This window comes from Leptopilina boulardi, unplaced genomic scaffold (genome assembly GCF_019393585.1).
Source record: "Leptopilina boulardi isolate dan_hultmark-lab unplaced genomic scaffold, ZJU_Lbou_2.1 LbouV2_370, whole genome shotgun sequence".
Taxonomy (NCBI): Eukaryota; Metazoa; Arthropoda; class Insecta; order Hymenoptera; family Figitidae; genus Leptopilina; species Leptopilina boulardi.
Genome location: NW_026137941.1, coordinates 235990 through 255380, shown reverse-complemented (window position 1 = coordinate 255380; position 19391 = coordinate 235990). Strand labels below are relative to the sequence as shown.

Below are 19391 nucleotides of genomic sequence, written 5' to 3'. Positions count from 1 at the left end.
CCTACACTTACAAAAAAAATAAACAAAACTTACGTTCAAAGGTTTGCAATTATCTCTCACGTATCTACCAGCGGAACTTTTGTCGTCCCATTTCAATTTTCCATGATAAAAATATTTGGTCTTAGTTTTACGAGCCATTGTATATGGAATTAATCCAAGAATGCGTTCCATCATTGCCAAATGCTCACGATTGTCGTGTGTTTGGAATAAAGTAATACCCAGGTACAATTCAAAGAGAATACAACCAATTGACCATACATCACACGGTTGTGACCATCCCAATTCTACAAAAAAGCGTAAAAAAAAATTAGTTATTTATTAAATAATAAATAAATAAATATTAAATAATAAAATAATTTTTTTAAATTAAAAAATTACCTAAAATAACTTCTGGTGCTCTATAATGCCTTGTACTGACAATTGTACTATGATGTTCATGATCGAATGTAGCGCTACCAAAGTCAATGAGTTTTATGTCTGTCCTCTTTACACGTCTAACTTCTTTTCGCTAAAAAAGAAAATTTAATCAGTAAATTTGAAATAAAAATTACTATAAAAAAATTAAAAAAGAAAGTTCTTAATTAAAAAAACGAAAGTATAACGAACCTTTTTGCCATTACTGATTACTTCACAATCAGAGTCAACGAAAAGAATATTTTCCGGTTTAAGATCCGTGTGCGTCAATTTATTGTCATGAAGAAATTTCACGGAATAACAAAGTTGATATCCTATGTGTCTAACTTGCTCCAATGGATAGGGCTGATAATTATTATTTCTCTGAAAAATTCAATCATTATTATTAATTAATAAATTTTAATATAAATATAAATGTTTTTTTTTGATCAGATTAACTTACCAAGAAATCAAAGACGCTTAAACCAAGCATTTCAAAGGCGATACACATGTGTCCACGATAGTTGAACCAGTCCAACATCTTGACGCACAAGCTGAAAAATAGAAAGTGTCAATGAAAATAAAGACTTTGAAACCTAAACGCAAAAAAAAAATATGGAGAGCTCTCGCATAGCATCTTTAAAAGCGTTTCTGAGACGTCGAGCCATAAATTTTTCAAATTCGTCGGCTGCGCTCCGTCGACATTTTTTTTTTCTCTCTCACTCTCGTGGATTCAACAACGTGTATTTAAATACTAACTGTTGACCGTCTGGATCTTTCGACGAGATCTTCTCCAATGCGTTGATCTCCAGTTTTGCTGCCTCACGATATTTTTCCACATTCTTGATTATTTTCAATGCCATCACATGATCCCTGTGTGCAAGAGAAAAATCTTTTTTAATTAAATCCATTTGTAATTGGCTTTTTAAAAAATAAAAAATCAGCTCCTCCATTCAAATTCCTTTGAAGAATTGTTGATAAAAAAAAAATGGGGAAAAAAACATTTTTGAACTTTGCTCATTTAATGAGCATTGGTGAGAAATTTTTCATTCCTGTCGCGTGTTAGATGATGCGACAAAGTGCAAGGTTATCCTATTATTGTGACTACTGCTTATAAGTTATGACAGTCTAGCTATTTTTGATTTTCGGGTCGAGAAATAGAGAATATAGAGAAAGCAAGCGCATCTGCATTTCTGCAAAATTTCAAATTTTGAGCATATTTTATATACATACGATATTGATGATAATGATGCGTCCACTTACATTAATTGGTCGACAACCTTGACAACTTTTCCGAATGTACCCTCTCCTAGGGTGGCCAGTACTTTATCTGTAATGTAAAATATTCTATAAGTATTTGATAAATATTTGCCTTGCATCGAGAGAGCTTTCTTTAATTTGTAACTTTTTCTCAACAAAAAAAAAAAAGAGAAGAAAAAACATAAAGTAAACAAAAAAAGCCATTCTTCGTGTAAACGAAAAATTCTAATAACGTGCAAAGTCTAAAAATTAAAAAAAAGCTCCCATTTCGACGCTTAGCGAATATAACACGATTAAAATTAAGAGTAAAAGTGACTTGTTCAGTTTTTCATCTCGAATTTAAGGAAATTATTTTCTTTTCCACATTTCATAATTCTCGATATTTTTTTTTTTTTTAAGAAAATCGACTAGAATAAAAAAAACAATATGTATAAATGTTTTTTGTCAATACTAATAAAAAAAAAGTCAAACAAAAAGAAAAATATATAATTTTTATATGAAGAATTTTTTCAAAATCAGTAATAAAACAATTGAGTAAATTAAGTGAAACAATTAATATTTTAGAAAAATAGAATTTGTCCGATTTCTTAAAATTCGAAATGAATTTCCAAACTCTTATTGAGGGAATTTGTCGTTTCTTTTTTTTTTTTTTTTTTTAAATCTTGTCAATTCTAAAACACGAATCTTTTGCGACACGCAAGGCAACATTGGCTCTGTCCCGCATTAATTACTAACTATGAGAGAAAGAAAAAAAAGAAAAAAAAAATTAATAAAAAACAAAATCGAGGAATTCAGAGCAAATGCATTTTCGTGTGGAAAAATAGAACGTCATTTCGAAGAGGGTAATCGGCAGGAAAGTAATTTTTTTTTTTTTTTTCTATTTGTTAAATTTCATGAGCCGATAACACAAATCGAAATGACGTTATTTCTTTTTAAATTATTATCAAAACTATTCTCTAGTTTTAATTCGTATTTTTTTTTCTTTTTTTGCTTTTAATCGAAGATCGCGGTGTATTGGAAAATTGTCAGCATCTGAAAAAAGGGATTACGTGTCACTAGAGAGAGACAGCGCGCGATATACATTATTCCTGAATAATGAAAAAAGTAAATTTAGTCAAGTGATTCGTAGGTGATTACAAAGAATATCGACTGCAATGATATTCGCGGGGGTAATCAATTGTGTAGGTTATCATGTCGCAGTACAAGGACTACAGAATTTAAAAAAAAAAAAAATTATTAATGAAAAATGATAGTGAAAAAGTGATCAAGAAATGAGAAAGAGAAATTTAAAAAATAGAATAAGTAAAAAAATAAATAAATTAAAAAACGATAAATAAAGGAAATAAAAAAAAATTTTTGACTAAATGAAAGATGAGAAAAATATAATTTTTTTTGAGAGAAAAAGAAAGAAGACGAGGAACAAGATCATGAAAATATTATTTTTCGAATGAAAGTTTTTATTATTTATTTAGATATTTATTTTTCGAAAATATGAAATTATTATTTCAAATGAGCTTCAATGAAGTAAATTTACTCGTTTGTATTTTTAGAAGAACATTGAATTTTCAAGATCACAAATTATTATTATTTTGTGAACTTCAAAATTCAAAACAAAATGTTCTTGAACTTCTAAAAAGTCTAATTAAACATTTTTTTATTTTGGTAATTATTTCTATTTTTATTTTGCAATTTTCTATAAATTATTTATTTTTTAAAATTTCTATTTTTATTTTACATTCTTTTCAAATAATTTTACTAAACAAATTTGAAACTTTTTTTTTCCTTTTTCTCATAAATTTAATTTCTTTTTTCTAAATTTAAAATTTTCTGATTAACAAAATAGGATTTTTATATTTTGAAAAAAAAAAAATTTCCTTTTACAATATTGAAATAAAAATTAAAAATTTTACTTAGATTCATCTACTCTTTTGAAATTGTAATTTAATTTTTTCAAAAACAAAAATTTGCTTCTTCAAGCAAAAAAAAAAAAAAAAAAATTATCACTTAAATTTGGAATTGAAAAATATAAAATTTTCATTGATCTTGTTCCCAACGTGATGAGTATGAAATTAGATATAGAAGAACAAAATAAAGGAAAAAAAAATATATATGGAAAAGTGGGAAGTACTGCAGTCAACCATCATATCGATAAATGAATCGATCTCAGGCTTGCTTAAATCTACTACAATGAGTGTATTCACGTATTCACGAACATCTATTTGCCAGGATGTCGCCGGTTTGGTAAATAAGGTGGCCGTCTTCGTCATCCTCGACGGAGGGTGCTCGTGGGCTCTATTGTCGGTAACGGATTTCGGTATCAATCATCATCATCATCATCACACCAAATCGATTCAGAATCCCCAAGCCAGTTTGTGACCCCGAGTAGAAAGGAGGAGGAAGAAGAAGAAGAAGAAGGCGCAGGTCGTCCACAGCATCGCAGATCCAAGTTGATCCAAGATTTGTCAAATAGTCAATTTGTCAATTTACGTTACATTACGTTGAAAAATCGTCAATTGTCAATAATCGTTCAATCAACACGTAAAATGAATAATTTTATCAATAAAAAAAAAATTTTGTACAAGATTTTATTAATTCGATATTTAAATTTAAATACCAAACAAAAAAAATTACATGTTGATGAGCGTTTATAATTCAGTCATTAGGAGGAAATTCAAAAAAAAATTCAAATTCCCATCCAATTATGTCAAAATGTCATTTGTTGTTGTTGACATCATCAGTGTGTTCCAATCATCATCAGTTAGCGCCAGAGACCATTGAGACGAAGATCAATCCATTGTTCCAAAATCCGTTCCATTCCATTCCATAACAACGGAGATGGTAACCCAACAATCAGAGAGAAAGGGGAGAGGGCAAAATGGTTTGCCAAGTCAGAGAGTTGCGGTTTACGAATTTACCATCGGCACAAAGCGCTCTTTTTTTTATATATGATTTTTTTTTATATTTATATATATATATATTTATATAATTATATGTATATTCTTATTATATATATATAACTTAATTGCTTAAAACTTATTTAGTCAAAAGCAGTTTTAAAAACTACATGTGGATATTATATTGTAAACAACAAAACAACAACAAATAGTGTAAATTGGATATTATTATTATTATTATTATTAATGGGGAAAAAAAAAAATTAAACACGTGCTTGTGTGGTTTTTTTTTTTTAATAAGAGGAATGATTTTTAATAATTGACGTGAAAAATAAAGCATGCAATTTTGAATTTTGAAAAAAAACGCGATTTTAAGTGTAAACGAGGGAAAACAATTGCGTTGAAATGTACTTCTTTTTTTAAATTACTAATTCTGATTTTCATTTTTGCAATGTAAAGGGAGAAAAAAAAATACCCACATTATTTGATTGAAAACACTTCATAATTTCTTCAAGTTTAATTTAATTTTTTTGTTAAATAAATAAAGAAAAAAATAGTTTCACATAACCTAAAAATGAAATTATTAAAAAGTTAATTTATTATAAAATAAATTACTAATTAAAAGAATTAGTGGAAAAATTACTAATAGAAACAGTAAATAAATATTTTCTATTATAAAATTTAGAAAATGGTTTTCACAAAAAAGAACTGCAGAAAGTAAAACGTGAAGTTGCCTACAAATTAAAATCGATTCGTTAAAAAAAATTTTAAAATAATAATTATTTATTTATATTAATTTGTCATGTAATTTTTACCTTTATTTTTAAATTTAAAAAAAAAAATTGATTTGCAGATAAAAATAGAAAATCATTTTTTTTTCTTTTGAAATAATAAAAAAAGAAATTTTAAGGCGTTAATAAAAAAAAAGTGCATTAAATGAAAATATACATAGAATAACAGTTGGTAGATGCTTTATAATTAATTTTTCTTAAGTAATCATTACTCGATGCCAAATACTTTAAGACGACAATTTCTTAACGAGAAGTCTCAGCCAACAAACTTCAAAATTTAACGACGCGTTCCAAATTATCGTGTTCCAATTGATGCGCAAACTACCACAATTTTCATTTCTTTTTTTTTTTTTCTTCTTTATAAACAAAATTTCATCCCTTTACATTGCAAATTTTTTTTTTCTCTATATATAATAATTCAATTTTTATTTATTTTATGAAATAAATTTCATCTTATTTTGATATTTAATTATTAGCTCTTATTAGTTTTTTGTTTTTTTAATTTTGCAAAATACACAAATGACACAATGAAAAATCTGTCAACAAAAAAAAAAAAAGAAATTATTATCAATTAAAATTAAAATACAATAAATGAAATGATATAAAATGAAAAAAATAGTTATATAATATTTTTAATAAATTTTATTTTGAGAATTTTTTCAAAAATTCTAAATTACTAAAAAGTAGAAAAATTTTCCAAAGGGTTATAAATGAAAATCAGTTATTAGTTCAAATAATTGTTAAAAGTTAAAAAAAAGAAAATTTAAAAGAGCAATTAAACCTGTTTTAAAAAAAAACAAAATTTCCATTTTTTCACATTTAGTGCAAATATATAAAATTTAATATTAAAAAAAATAATACAAAAAACAATAAATTAATATAGGGCAATATTTTCAATTTTAACATATAGAATTTAATAGAAATAATTTTAATTTTAAGAAAAAATAAATTGTTTTTCAGCAATTTAAAATTTTCTAATTCAAGAATATTAAATTTTTCAACAAATTCTAGAAAAAAATCAATTTAAATAATAATAAGTTTTATTTAAAAAAAAAAATAAAAATAATTAAATAGATAAAATTAAAAATAAATAATAATTAAGAAGAAGCACATTTAACAAAGCAATTGTTTTGTTGTCATCGAATATATAGTATAATAAAAATTATGCTTCATTTTTGATTGACGAAATTTGCTTTTCAAAAGAGAAAACTCTCACTTCAGATGAGGATATATTTGTAATATTAGGAAATAGCCATCAAACAAGCAACAAAAAAAAAAAAAACAATAGAGGATGTTGTCTATAATTTTAATAATAAAATAATCATAAAATTTTTTATCGCCGTCAATATTCTTCTTAATGGAATAATTATATTACGAAAAAATAATTAAAAAATTTTTTTTTTCACTAATCATACCTGTTTAGTATCATTTATTTCACAAGGAATAACACTATTTTCATATTGAGCACTCATTAAAAATAAATTTGACGAAGTATTCAGTACATTTATTGAATTTAAAATCCACAATGAATTCAATACTTTAATCATTTTAAAGAAATTCATCTTAAACACTGAATTTTATTTTTGAAATTGGATTGTTACAAAAAAAAAAAAATTCCTTACATTTCACTCACGAAGTATGAGTAACATTAAAATGAAAATGAACATTAAAATATCAAATTAAAATTTAGAATATTCTATTGTCTTTGAGAGAAAGAAAGAAAGAGAGAGAGAAAATATTTCATAGACACAGTTTGCCAAAATTTCGAGGTTGCACACAATAAATTACTAATGTCAAGGTTGTGGAACGTGAAAAGTAACTAAATAATTTCGCGATCGTAAATAATAAACCAGTGTCAATTTTAACTGAACTAATTAACCCAAATGATAAAAGAGAAAAAAGTTTTTTTTTTTTTTTATTAAAAATCGTAATAAAAATTTCAATATACAGAAAAAAATTCGAAAAAAGGTAAAAAAGAAAATAAAAAAAAAATATGAATCAAAGACAATAGAAATAAAAAAATTCGAATATATTTTTAAACTCCATTTCAAATTGAATAAATGAGTAAATTATAAAAGACAACATATTAGAGTGATCATCTTGTGATTTTCTCATTAAATCTAGACAACATCCTCTGTTGATTGTAATTAAAGGAAAAAAAAAAAAAATAAGAAAAAAGTGCCTTGATGAGACGCAAAGGTCGATTACGATAATCGGAGAGTTTAGTCAAAAGTGGGATAGATTTGCAGTCGAACTCTGCTTAATATAAACGTCGAAATGGGGCCACGTGACCTCATTAAGTCACGAGGGATAATAATCTCGTTTGAAAGCAACAAGTGTTTTATGTGAACACATACATGATTTTTCAAACGGATTCCACTTTTTCCACAAGAGACACACGTCTAAAAAAGAGAATATAAAAATTCAATATTTCTCCGTGACAATAAATGTCGATTCATTTAAAAAAAAAAAAGAAAAAAGTTCCACTATTGTTAATGATACAAAAGTTTTGTTGTCATTTTTCTCTATTCTTTTATATAAAATACATATTTCACGAATAAATTTATTTATTTTTGATAAATTAGATAAATTCACGTTTATGTTCACAATAAAATAACGAACTAGTTGCTTTCACTAACGAGATAGGAAAAAAAAAATTTAATTGAGAATAGAAAAAGAAATTAGTATTTTTAGAATATGAATTTTTTTCCCGATCAATATAATAATTTTAAACTAAATTTTTAATTAATTAACAATAATAATATTTAAATTTGTAAAAATTAATTAATTTTTCAATTCTCAATGTTGGCGGGATGCATTTGATAATATTTAACAATTCTTAAAAATGTTTAAATGATTAATTAAAGTTCATGTTTATCTTATATTGGACTTTAGTCGTTTATATAGGATCAATTGATTTAACTTTGTGCGATACGTAAGAAATTCAAATAAACTTTATATATCTAACCAAAGTGATATTTCAAAAATTATTAATAGAAAAAAAAAAAAATCCACTTACAAATTATATATCAAGATATTTTTTCGATTTTACTGATTTGATTAATTTCGAGGGGATCCATTACATTTTGATTTTCATATAAAAAAATAAATAATTGAATTACAGGGAGATTTTATTATAAAAGTTTCTTCATTTCTTCTTTCCTTGAAGAGAATTTTAATTTTACAAATAAAAAAAAAATTAAAAATACTGTTTTTAAATTTAAAAATTTTAATTTAAAAAAAAATGTAATTTTAAATTAAAATTTATTAGAAGAAAATAAAATTAAAAAAAAAAACTAAAACTGAATAATTTAAATTATTAATAGAATAATCAATAAAATTTTAAAAATAAAAATCAATTTTAATTTTTCTTGTAAAAAATTAATTAATTTAAATTACGTTTACCGGTAGAATTAAAACATTTATAATAAATATCCAATTCAATTTAATTTCCAATATGAAAATCATTCAGAAAATGACTTATTGGAAAACTATAATTAGAATATTGAGATTTCTTCTTCTCAAAAAGTGAATTTTACAGGTAAATAATTATTTCATTAATTACTTGAAAATTGGGCCAAATTGAATAAAAAAAAAAAAAAAAAAAATATTTTTTTCCCCACTATAAATATTATTCAAAGTTCTTATATACTGAAACATCAAACAAAACTTAAATTTTAGTCTCAGAAATTATTTATTTAAAACTTAACATAAAACACAACTAAAGAAACATTTAAAATAGAAACTGACTCACTGAATTCTCAATTTTTTTTTTTCAATAACAAAGAATTTTACAAAATACTAAAAAAAACTCTAAAAAATCAAGATAGATTTCCAAATAAAAAAACAATTTTTAAATTAATAAATAAAAAAATAATTTTTAAATCTAAATTAATTTTTTACTAAATTTAATTCTTAACTTTTAATTAAATTTCGTTTTTAAGAACATAAATTAAAAAAATTTGCCCACGAAAATACAAAAAGACTAATTTTTGTAGTTTTCTAAAATTAAATGAACAAAATTGAGAAATTCGAAAATTTTTCTTTCGATTCATCCTAAAAAAAGAAAAAAAGCGGAAACCTTTGCCAAGAAAAAAATTCAAGAACGACTTTGCTTACATTTCACACTTGATGAGAGAGAGAGAGAGAGAAAATGATACTCAGAAAAAAAATGGTAAAAAGGGAAATAATCATGCGGCGGGGCAAAACACAGCTCTATCGATGAAGATTTCGTACACGCGTGTTTCGACAAACTTACAATCGAATTTGTTTCCGCGTCGTTATTGCTAGGATTCGCGTTTTTATTCTCATCATTCCTCACATTGTTGTTGTCGTTGTGATTATTATTATTATTATTATTATTATTATTATTACTATTATTCTTCTGATATTTACTGGCAATTTTGTCAGTGGTACTTTGTTCTTGTTTTTCGCCAGAATTTGCAAATTTATTATAAGCCTCATCCAATGCGGCATATTTCATTATTAAACTTTGTATTTCTTTTCTTCTTGCTTCTCGTTCACGTAAAACTGGATCATTGTCAACATCATTTTCAATTCCATTTGCAATTGGCGTTTTTTCAGGATCATTATTTTTATTATTCAATTCCTTACGTAAAAATTCTTCTTTCTCCAATTCTTTACGCGCAAGTTCCTGTTTATCTAATTCCTTACGTACAAATTCCCTCATTTCTAATTCTTTACGGGCAAATTCCTTTCGTCCCTGAAATTTTGAATTTTTTACCTCATCACTTGTTTTTCTTGATCTTAAATCAAGTGATGTTTTTTCAATTTGTTCACTTTTTCCAGCTCTCGTTGATGGACGATTTTTATAACGTCTCGATTCCGAATGACCAGATTTGTGTCTTCCATAATAACTTGGAGTTTTATCGATTTGAAATCTATCAATATTACTACCACTACTGCCACTACTTCCGCTAACATAAGGATATGCTTTTTCACTAAGTAGAACACTAGCTCTTGGACTTTTAACAATTGTTCTTTGTACCGAGGGTTCAAGTGTTTTTTCATGTGGACTTTCATTTTGTTGATGATGATGATATGTTTTATCACGTTCATGTCTCCTTGGATTATCATCATCTCTTTTTCGATAATTTGTATAACGATCGAGAATTGCCGTATATTTATCCTCAAAACGACTTCTTGTACTTGCGCGTCGATTTAAAATTGGTGTTTTTCTTATATTTTCATTTGTCGACGATGGACCTCTAACTCTTGTTGTTAATCTTTGCAAAAGACTTGTACAAGAGTCGCTCAACAACTGAGTCACACTCGTCGATGACCTCGTGTATCGATTTCGACGTGGAGTTGTTGAATCTTGCTGCTGAGCAGTTGACATGCTGTCCCTTGATGCAAAAATGAACATAGGGAATTCCAAAAACTCACACAAGAAAAAAATAAAAACACGATCAAGAACCACTATGTCTCACTGCTTCCTAGAAAAAAAAATTACAATTCATAATTATTCCAAAAAAAAATAATTTTTAAATACCAATTTTTTTGGTAACACAATCTCACGATTTTTTTTTTTTTTTCAAAACTAAGAAAATGAGGTTCGACCTTTCTCGTAACGACGCGCGCGAGGATTTCGACACGATGAGACCTCGCCGACAAAGAAGAATAATATTACCGGCTTGATAAAAAAAATCATAACGAGGGAGCGAACATGCCGAACAAAATTAAAGAGACAAGCATACTGAGAGTCGCGATGAGGATGAAGGAAACGAGAACCGCCAAAACGACAACGACAACGAGGATGATGAAGAAGAAGAAGAGGAGAACCACGACGATGACGACGACGTCGACGCGTACGACACAACGGATGAGCCGATCGGTCCGCCCCGCCAAATACTCATTGGTACTAAAAATATCGGGCTGCTGTGTGCCTGCTTCCAACGAATAATGCGTCCTCTCTCGTAACGTGTGCGGAGAGAACAAGAGCACATATAGAGAGAGAGAGAGAGAAGAAAAAAGATAGAATCGCAAGAGAAAAGGGGGATGAAGTGAGAAAACGAAGGCCAAAGAGAATTACGTAAAATTTCGAACGTCTTCTTTTTCAAAACAAAATATTTTCTACTTTTTTTTTTTTTAGAGAGAGAATCTCCTAAAAGCCTTAAAAAAATGTTTCTTTTTTTTTCCTACAAAAAAAAAAAAACAAAATTTTAATTAAATTCTATAATTTTAATAATAATTTATCAATGACGTTAAAAGTTTATTCTTGTTTTGAGAAATACGTGTGAAATAATTTATTTTTAAACCCGGAATAAGTTGAGAAATTGAAAAATTTATAATTAGCCAAAATTGTAAAACGAAGTTAGAAAATTTTTAACCAAAAAAAAAAAAAAATTTTTGTCACTTATTTTCTATTTAAAAAAAAAAATTTTTTTAAATTATCCATCTTGGAAAATTGTATTTTATTAAATAAATAAAAAAAATTTGGATGAAAAAAATATTAATTTTTAAATAAAAAAAATTCGATAATGTTTTTTTCTATTAAAAATATTAAATTCGCAGTGAATTTTCAAAAAAGTAAATTCATAAGAAATTTCCCCGTCTTATACATATGTACATATAGTTGCCAAAAATATAACAAAGATATTGAATCAAGCAAGTTTCCGTCAATGTAAAAATAGAACAATGTTTCATTTACAAACTAATCCTCTTTCAGTTTCTTTGGCAATATTTTGGTTTTTTAACAAAAAAAAAAAAAAAAATGAAAATAAAAAACTAGTTTATAAATATTTTTGTGTAACTAAATTTTTTTTAATTATTATTAAAAAAATTTTTTTTTTTCATTTTAAATATCTAAATTTTGAATTTTCAGCAGAATTCAAGGTGGATTAATCATAAAAAAAAAATAAAAAGAAAAAATGAAAAGTTTGGCATTCTATCAAAGGTGCCTACACGAAAATATTATAAATTCAAAATAATCGTATTGATTTCTTCCTGCACTCAAGGCAAATTCGAAAAGTGACGATGTTTTCCAGAAAAACTAATTTATTAAATTAAAAACTATATTTTTAAATATCTACGTTTTTTTTAAACATAACTTTCCCAAAAAAAAGAAAAGCAAATAAATTAACAAAATTTAATATTAATTAAATATAAAATTTACAATTAAATAAATTTAAATTTATAATATTTTCTGAAAAAAATTAGAAAATAGCAATATATTTTTCTGTCAGAGAAAATATATCATTTTCTCAATTTTTTTTTTTTACAATTTTCTTCGAATTATAAAAAAAAAAACGAAATCGTATTTATTAATATTAAATATTAAAATATATTAAAAATTATTGAAAACCAAAATTGCAATAAAAAATTATTTTTTATGTAAAAAAAAATAAATTTTAAACATTTAAATTAATTTTTTTCTCGTCATTACAAAAAAAAAGGTGACCTTTGTGGAAATTTATTTCTTCTTTTTGGTTACAAAATATAACATTTCAAGAGAAAATTGTAGTGTCAAGAGAAAATTGAGAATATTTAAATTTTTCACGTATAATCCAAAACAAGAATTTATCTTCATAAAAGTGTTGCAAAAAGCGGGAAGTAAGAATTCAAACGTTAATAACGAAATAGAACTAAGATTGGATCGCACATAGAAGCGAACTATAACTAGCGAGCTATAAATCCGCTTGCCTCGAAATAAGTTGAAATGAGGGAAACTAGAGCAAGCGGAAAGATTCAAGAGGACGAGAATTGTCAAAAAAAAAAAAAAAAAAAAAATCAATTATAAAAAAAAAAAATTACATAGAAAAAAAGATACCAAATTGTTTTATAATTTCAACTCAAAAATTCTAGAAATATAATTCAGGGATAACTTCAAGGTCGAACCTTCAACAAGAGCAACGTCATTCACACACAGTTGTCGCCTAAGAAAATTTCTTCAAATCTGTGAATATTGGTTGCTATTAATATAATACTCGGGGGAAACTAGAAAATAAGATTCGAACTTAATATTATGTTGAGCATCTAGGTCTCAGTTAGATTTTATCCAACGTATTAATAAGGAGGGGGTCAAGTATTTTTTTTTTCTCTCTCTCTCTCTCTCTATCTTCATATTGTAAGAAAAATATTCCTGCTCCACATGTGACGAGGAAAAATTTTGTTATCGAGGTTGATGCAGAAGCAGCATCTTCCCGCGAGTCGAGGAGAAACTTCCGTGAAGAGAACAAGAGGGCATTGTGCATTCAATCGAAGATGAATGGTTTCGCTGACGAAGATCGACTACTATTATGAATAATAATCTATAAATTTTTTTTTTTTTTATGAAGGTGGGTTTAAATAATTAATTAACTTACGCTTTGTTTTAAACTATCGCCAAAATTAATTGTCATTACAATTCCTAATTTAATAATTGGTAAGACACGATAACATATTCCAAAGGCAAATTTCATTAATTTTGATAGACACTTTTTTAAAAGAATTAAAAAAAAAATCTCCGTCATTTTTCCAAAAAAAATTTATAATTCTTTTTTTTTGTCGCAAATTTCACACACTTTCTTTGCATGATTAAATATATTATTATTTCTTGAAACGCGATAATCGAAATAACGTCACGTCTTTTAATCGCGTGTTTACTAAAAGCCAAACAAGATAATTATGAACAGTTTGATTTTCTTTATATCACTCGTGTGCGATTGGAAATTCTATTATTATTTCAAATTTATCATTATAATTGATCTCGCAGTTCTCGCGAGACTAACGTTCCTGTACAAAAAAAAAAATCATTTTCCTATTTTTTAAAATTAAAATTTCAAAAATAATTATTTTTATTTATTTAAAAAAATTTATTATTCTTTAACAGCTTTAATTGTATTAAAAAAATTGTATTTCCTTGTTTTACAAAAACGAAACTATTTTTGAATATTGAAATTATAAATAAAAAAAACAGTTAAATTAATTAATAATTAAAATATTAAAAAATTTAATATAAAAAAATTCTTTTCAAAACAGAAACGAAAGCCAAAAAGAATTGTTCGATCAAAATAATTATTTTTCTACAAAGAATTTAAAAAAAAAAAGAATTTTACCATTTCGCAACGTCTTGATTTAAATTGAACTGATTCTTTTCCAAGCCAAAGGGATCTAAAGACTCAATATTTATTCTTGCACAGAACGCAATCACAGGTGTGGCGATGCACCCTCCATTCATCTTCATCATGATCATCGAGGGCAACATTGAGTAAGGTTAGGTTATCAGCTCATGTACTCGCGTTCGCATCAGGTCATCAAGTGCACGTCGTCTCATTCGACTCACACCCTAAAAATGTTACTCGAGTCGTATATCCAAAAATAACTTTTTCAAAGACGTAACATCATCATGATGCGAATGTGAAACGAGACAAGATGCGCATTTGATATTATAAAGCCACGGATCATTGGAAAAATATCATGCTCAAATGACCGGATTAGGAACAAAAAAAAATCGTTAGATCAAACAAGATCGAAAATGATCGAAGAGGCAAAACTAAATATTTGATTCGATTAATCCTCGATCGTTTTCGAATTTACTACCTCAGAGCTCGAGATCTCTGACTCGGGGGTCACGTTGAATTTGGGTATAAAATTTTGCCACAAATCCTCCCACGCTGGTCCAGGCCACCACATTTTTTGCTCATCCTGTCCAAGATGAGCGAGCATTGTTCCATTAATTTTTTGTCGTGACATTTTCGAATTTTCAATTTTTTTCCCCAATCATATTGTTTATTCACACTATTCACTGGGTTTTAAAATCTCTTCAAGCTCGTTTTTAGAGATATTTCTGGAACTAGGTGTCCTCCTTTTACTTTCTTCTGATTCGTGTTTTTTTTTTCCATCACACACAAAAAAAAAAAAAAAAAATCATTTCAATGATTCGTAATCAGCTGTTTTAGTTCCAAAATTTAGATTGATAAATTGTCAAATCGTAAAAACACTATCTCGATGGAAAATTTAATTAGAATTTTTTTTCTCTCTCTCTCTCTTTCTCTCGGTAAAAAATATTCCCGAGAGGCCAAAAAATAAAACCGGCCTGCCGGTTTGGAAGTTCGGCGCTGGCCATCTGGCGCAAACTCGCACTGAAAACGCTGCGAAACCCGCATCACGAGAGAGTCCCCCGTCGAAAATAGTCGTCGTTGATTCGAAAATAGCAACGCACACACCGTGGAAGAAAGAAGAGAGAATAAATGATATTCAACTCCGAGTTTTTCTCCTATCAACTTCTTAAAACAAATTAACCAAAAGAATAAAAAAAAAAAATTTCTTTTAGTTTTTAATTTTCTTCATATGAATTTTCTTTTTCTCCTCTTAATGAAAAAATAAATTCTCTCATTCGAGAATTGCTGTCGTTAATAATAGGCGCGATGCCTTAAAGAAGAATTGTAACGAATGTAGACTGTCCTCAATAAAAACCCACAAAGATGCGCCTAAGCCGCTAATTGAACTTGGAATGATTTTGTCATTGCTCCAAAAATTACATTTCCTAAAGTACACCAAAATCTCAATATTAATACAAAAAATCCGAATATAGTTTAATTTCTCACATATCGCACAAAATTGTCAATGGGAATAAAAAGATTTTATAAAAATCATTGAAATGAGATTTTTCTCTTTTGAAAAGCAACTTGTCAAAAAAAAAAAAAAGTATTTTGTGATCCTCTTGAAAAAAAAATGTACTTGTATTGAATTTGAAAAAAAAATTGTAGACAAAAGAAAGTTAAAAAAAAATTATGAAAATAAAATTAGATGAAGATTCAAAGAATCTTGAGACTGACCTGACTTTTGGCTGGTGGTGAACGATGTCGATGTCGTTCCTGACTTGGTGATGCTGTACCATGGTGTCGATGTGGTCTCGCTCTTCTCGATGAGGTGGCATGAGTTACATGTTGTCGATCACGATCTCGATCACGATCACGATGACTGTGTACATGTGAATGTTGTCGTCCGCTACTCGGTGATCTTCGATGGCTTCGCTTGTAACGACGCTCCTGACTTGTACCACGTTCATGTTGACGCGACCTTAAGACCCTTTCGCCGCTAAATAAAAAAAAAGAAAAAAAAAATTAAATTTAGAAACTTATTATAAATATATGCAAAAAGGTTTATTGAAAGTTAATCTTCCAACACGAATAATATAAATATTAAATTCATATTATAATTATATTATTTTATAATTATTATATTATTTAAAATAATAAATATAAAATATTTATTTTTCTATTATTAATTTTTCTTTTGAAAAATATCGCTAATTTAATCAGGAAAAAAGAATTCTCCACCTTTTTTAAAAAGTTCTATTGGAATTTTTATAACAGAAAAATATAAATTGGCGAAAAAATCGTCAAAGTTAAAAACTCGCGTTTTAGGAATAAAAAGAACTTTTACGATCCTGGTCATAAAATTGCATTTTTTTTTTTCATGAAATCGATCCAAGGAATGATAGATATGCAATCACTGGGAGGGAATGCAAAAAACCTTACAACCGGAAGTACTAAAGTTCGGTAATTGGGCAATGTTCCAGTGAATTTTCACCGGAGGTCAGTTTGTCGAATCAGAATTCACAAGAGTCAAAGGAGACTCTTGTTATATAATTAAAAGAAAAAAGGAAATAATAAATAAAAGAAAAAAGAAAATAATAAATAAAATAAAAAAGAAAATAATAAATAAAATAAAAAAGAAAATATAATAAAGAAATAAAATTTAAAAAAAAAATCAAAAGAAAAATAAATCAATAGAGGAAAGAGTTTGTTAATTAATCTGAATCGCAGATTCCTTTTTTGCTTTTTCAATACACTAATTATATCTAATAAAAATGACTATTGAAAAGTTGTGCAAATCAATTTTTTTCTTTTTTTAAACGATTAAATCGCTTAATTAACAGAAGGATCAAATGCAGTTCATCGAAGATTATACGCAGAAGTAAATAAAGAATTGAAAATTTTTTTTTCATTACGGTTATCATGAAGGAAAAACGTCAATAAACCATAATCGGAAAAAATAAAGAAGAACGTTCTCCTGCATTTTGATCTTGGATGCTGTCCAAAGACCTTGGAAATACCAAATGAGAATTCAGAATATAGTCAGTATACGTACAAGTAATAATTGTTAAATGGGTCATATTATTGCGCACATTAAGGAAGTACATAGCCTCGTCACTTTACATCAATTTCAACAACTTATCTTATTAATTACGAAGAATTTTAATATCCTAAAGATATTATCTCAAAGATATTCCAGAGGAAAAAAACCTAAATTTTAAAAAAGCATTAAAAAAAAAATTATTTTCCTTTCTTTTTTTTTTTTAACAATTTACAAAAATACGAGAAATTCAAAATAGCAAAAAAATGAGAGAGATATTTACACATTAAAAATGCAAAACAGAATTAATCGAGGCTAATAAAAATAAATATTTGAAATTCAATTGGCTCTGGGGGATTTGCTAATATTTCACCTGACCTCAATAGTTTCTGTTTAGAATTACATATTTAAATTCACAAATGATGAAAGTGAATCGATGTGCGATGATAATATCGGGTCGCAAATTAAAGAGGGAGAAATAAACAATTCTGAATGGACACGTGGTGTATGATGAGGAGAAAGAGAGCCTTGACCTAGGTTCCGATCACTCGAAAAAGTATACCTTAACATCCAAGAAGCAAGGGTGACACAACTGGTGACAGCGCCGTGAGATATCACAGGCATCCTTCGACTCCCGCCTACCGAGCAACCTAGATTTACAATTCAAACACGTCAGGAATTTATAGTTTCTTAATTGTTAATTAACAGGAGAAAAAAAAAAACCCGCATTCACGATGGACAATCCAGGGGCCTTATATTTCACAAAAGAAAAAACTGAAACAGTTAATAAAATATTAATTGATAAATAAAATACCTAATTACTTGATAATTCAACTAATTACCAAATAGGCAATTTTAATTTAAAATTAAAAAAATAATTTAATTTCTCTATCACATTGAGTTTAAATTTCCCTTTTTTCTTAACTAAATTGATTTAATTGAAAGTTGAAATATTTTATAATGAGATTGCAAATGAATATTGTGTTGTTGGTTGCGAGATTACATTCACCTTTTATTCTAGAGCTTCCTGTTATTGCATGTGAGGGAAATCGACGATCGTTTTCTGTTTAATCGTATTGAGAGAAACTTCTAATAAAATTTCGCTTTCGCTCATATTAAGAAGAGACTGAACAAAAAAAAAAAAAAAAGAAATGAATCCTCAATCGTTGAATATATGAGAATTAAATTGGAGAGGAGTATGAAAGAAAAAAGCAACAATATAATCTTATTATTGCGGTAATAAATGATCCGAGAGTAGAGAAACTTTCTATGAGTAATTTCAGATCTATAACTAAATTCGAAATATAAATATAATACCAAGGAAAACAAATTCCTAATTAAGGAAAAATTTAATTAGAAAAAATATTTTTTATTCTCTTTTCCTTTTTTTTTGGCAAGTCTATCGTGGGTGAACTACCTTAAGTAAAACAATGGAGAAAATATTATATAAATTTCGCGATTGCATCAGAGTAGTTGATTAATAGATGACAATGCGTGACGTTTTTTTTTTTTTTTTTCGTCTAACGTCAGAAAAAGCTTTATGTAATATAAAATCCTAACAAAGAAATTTAGATAATTTCTAATTTTTTCAATGGATTTAAACTAATTATTAAAAAAAATTAGTTTCGTTCAATTAAATCTAAAAATTAAATTACAAGAAATGTGAAAAAAAAAATTTCATTGTAAGTAACTTGAAAACCTTAAATGGTAAGACGATCGAAACTTCAACTTTTTTCTCAATCATTCTGTCTTTTTATTCAATGACTTTATGCATTCATTTCCTATATTGGAACGCGAATGGATAAATAAAAGCTGAATACAAGCAATGAATTATGTACAACTGACCTATAGCGTTAACTAAATTGAACACCAAATAAAGAAAAATATTCTCTCTCTCTCTCTTCCCTTTAACCTTGATCATTGGAGAATTTTTAATGAATTATCGAAATTATTAATAATACCCAATCAATTT

The 19391-nt window shown here is 26.8% G+C and overlaps 1 protein-coding gene across 6 annotated transcripts in view; it reads right to left on the bottom strand.

The window, feature by feature from the left end:
* LOC127287423 (serine/threonine-protein kinase Doa) overlaps positions 1–19391 on the bottom strand; it is a 28148-nt gene that overhangs the window by 1400 nt on the left and 7357 nt on the right. For 4 of the 6 annotated variants that reach the window (XM_051314350.1, XM_051314352.1, XM_051314354.1 and 1 more), the window contains 8 exons: positions 16117–16378; positions 3867–3945; positions 1657–1723; positions 1153–1266; positions 857–947; positions 607–777; positions 379–508; positions 34–284 (listed from right to left, as the gene is read on the bottom strand). In XM_051314350.1, the coding sequence (XP_051170307.1) occupies positions 34–284; positions 379–508; positions 607–777; positions 857–947; positions 1153–1266; positions 1657–1723; positions 3867–3945; positions 16117–16378 (1165 nt within the window). Of the gene's footprint in view, positions 1–33; positions 285–378; positions 509–606; positions 778–856; positions 948–1152; positions 1267–1656; positions 1724–3866; positions 3946–9596; positions 10726–16116; positions 16379–17981; positions 18070–19391 lie in introns of those variants that run through there. The other 2 variants (XM_051314353.1, XM_051314349.1) reach the window with 2 other exon arrangements.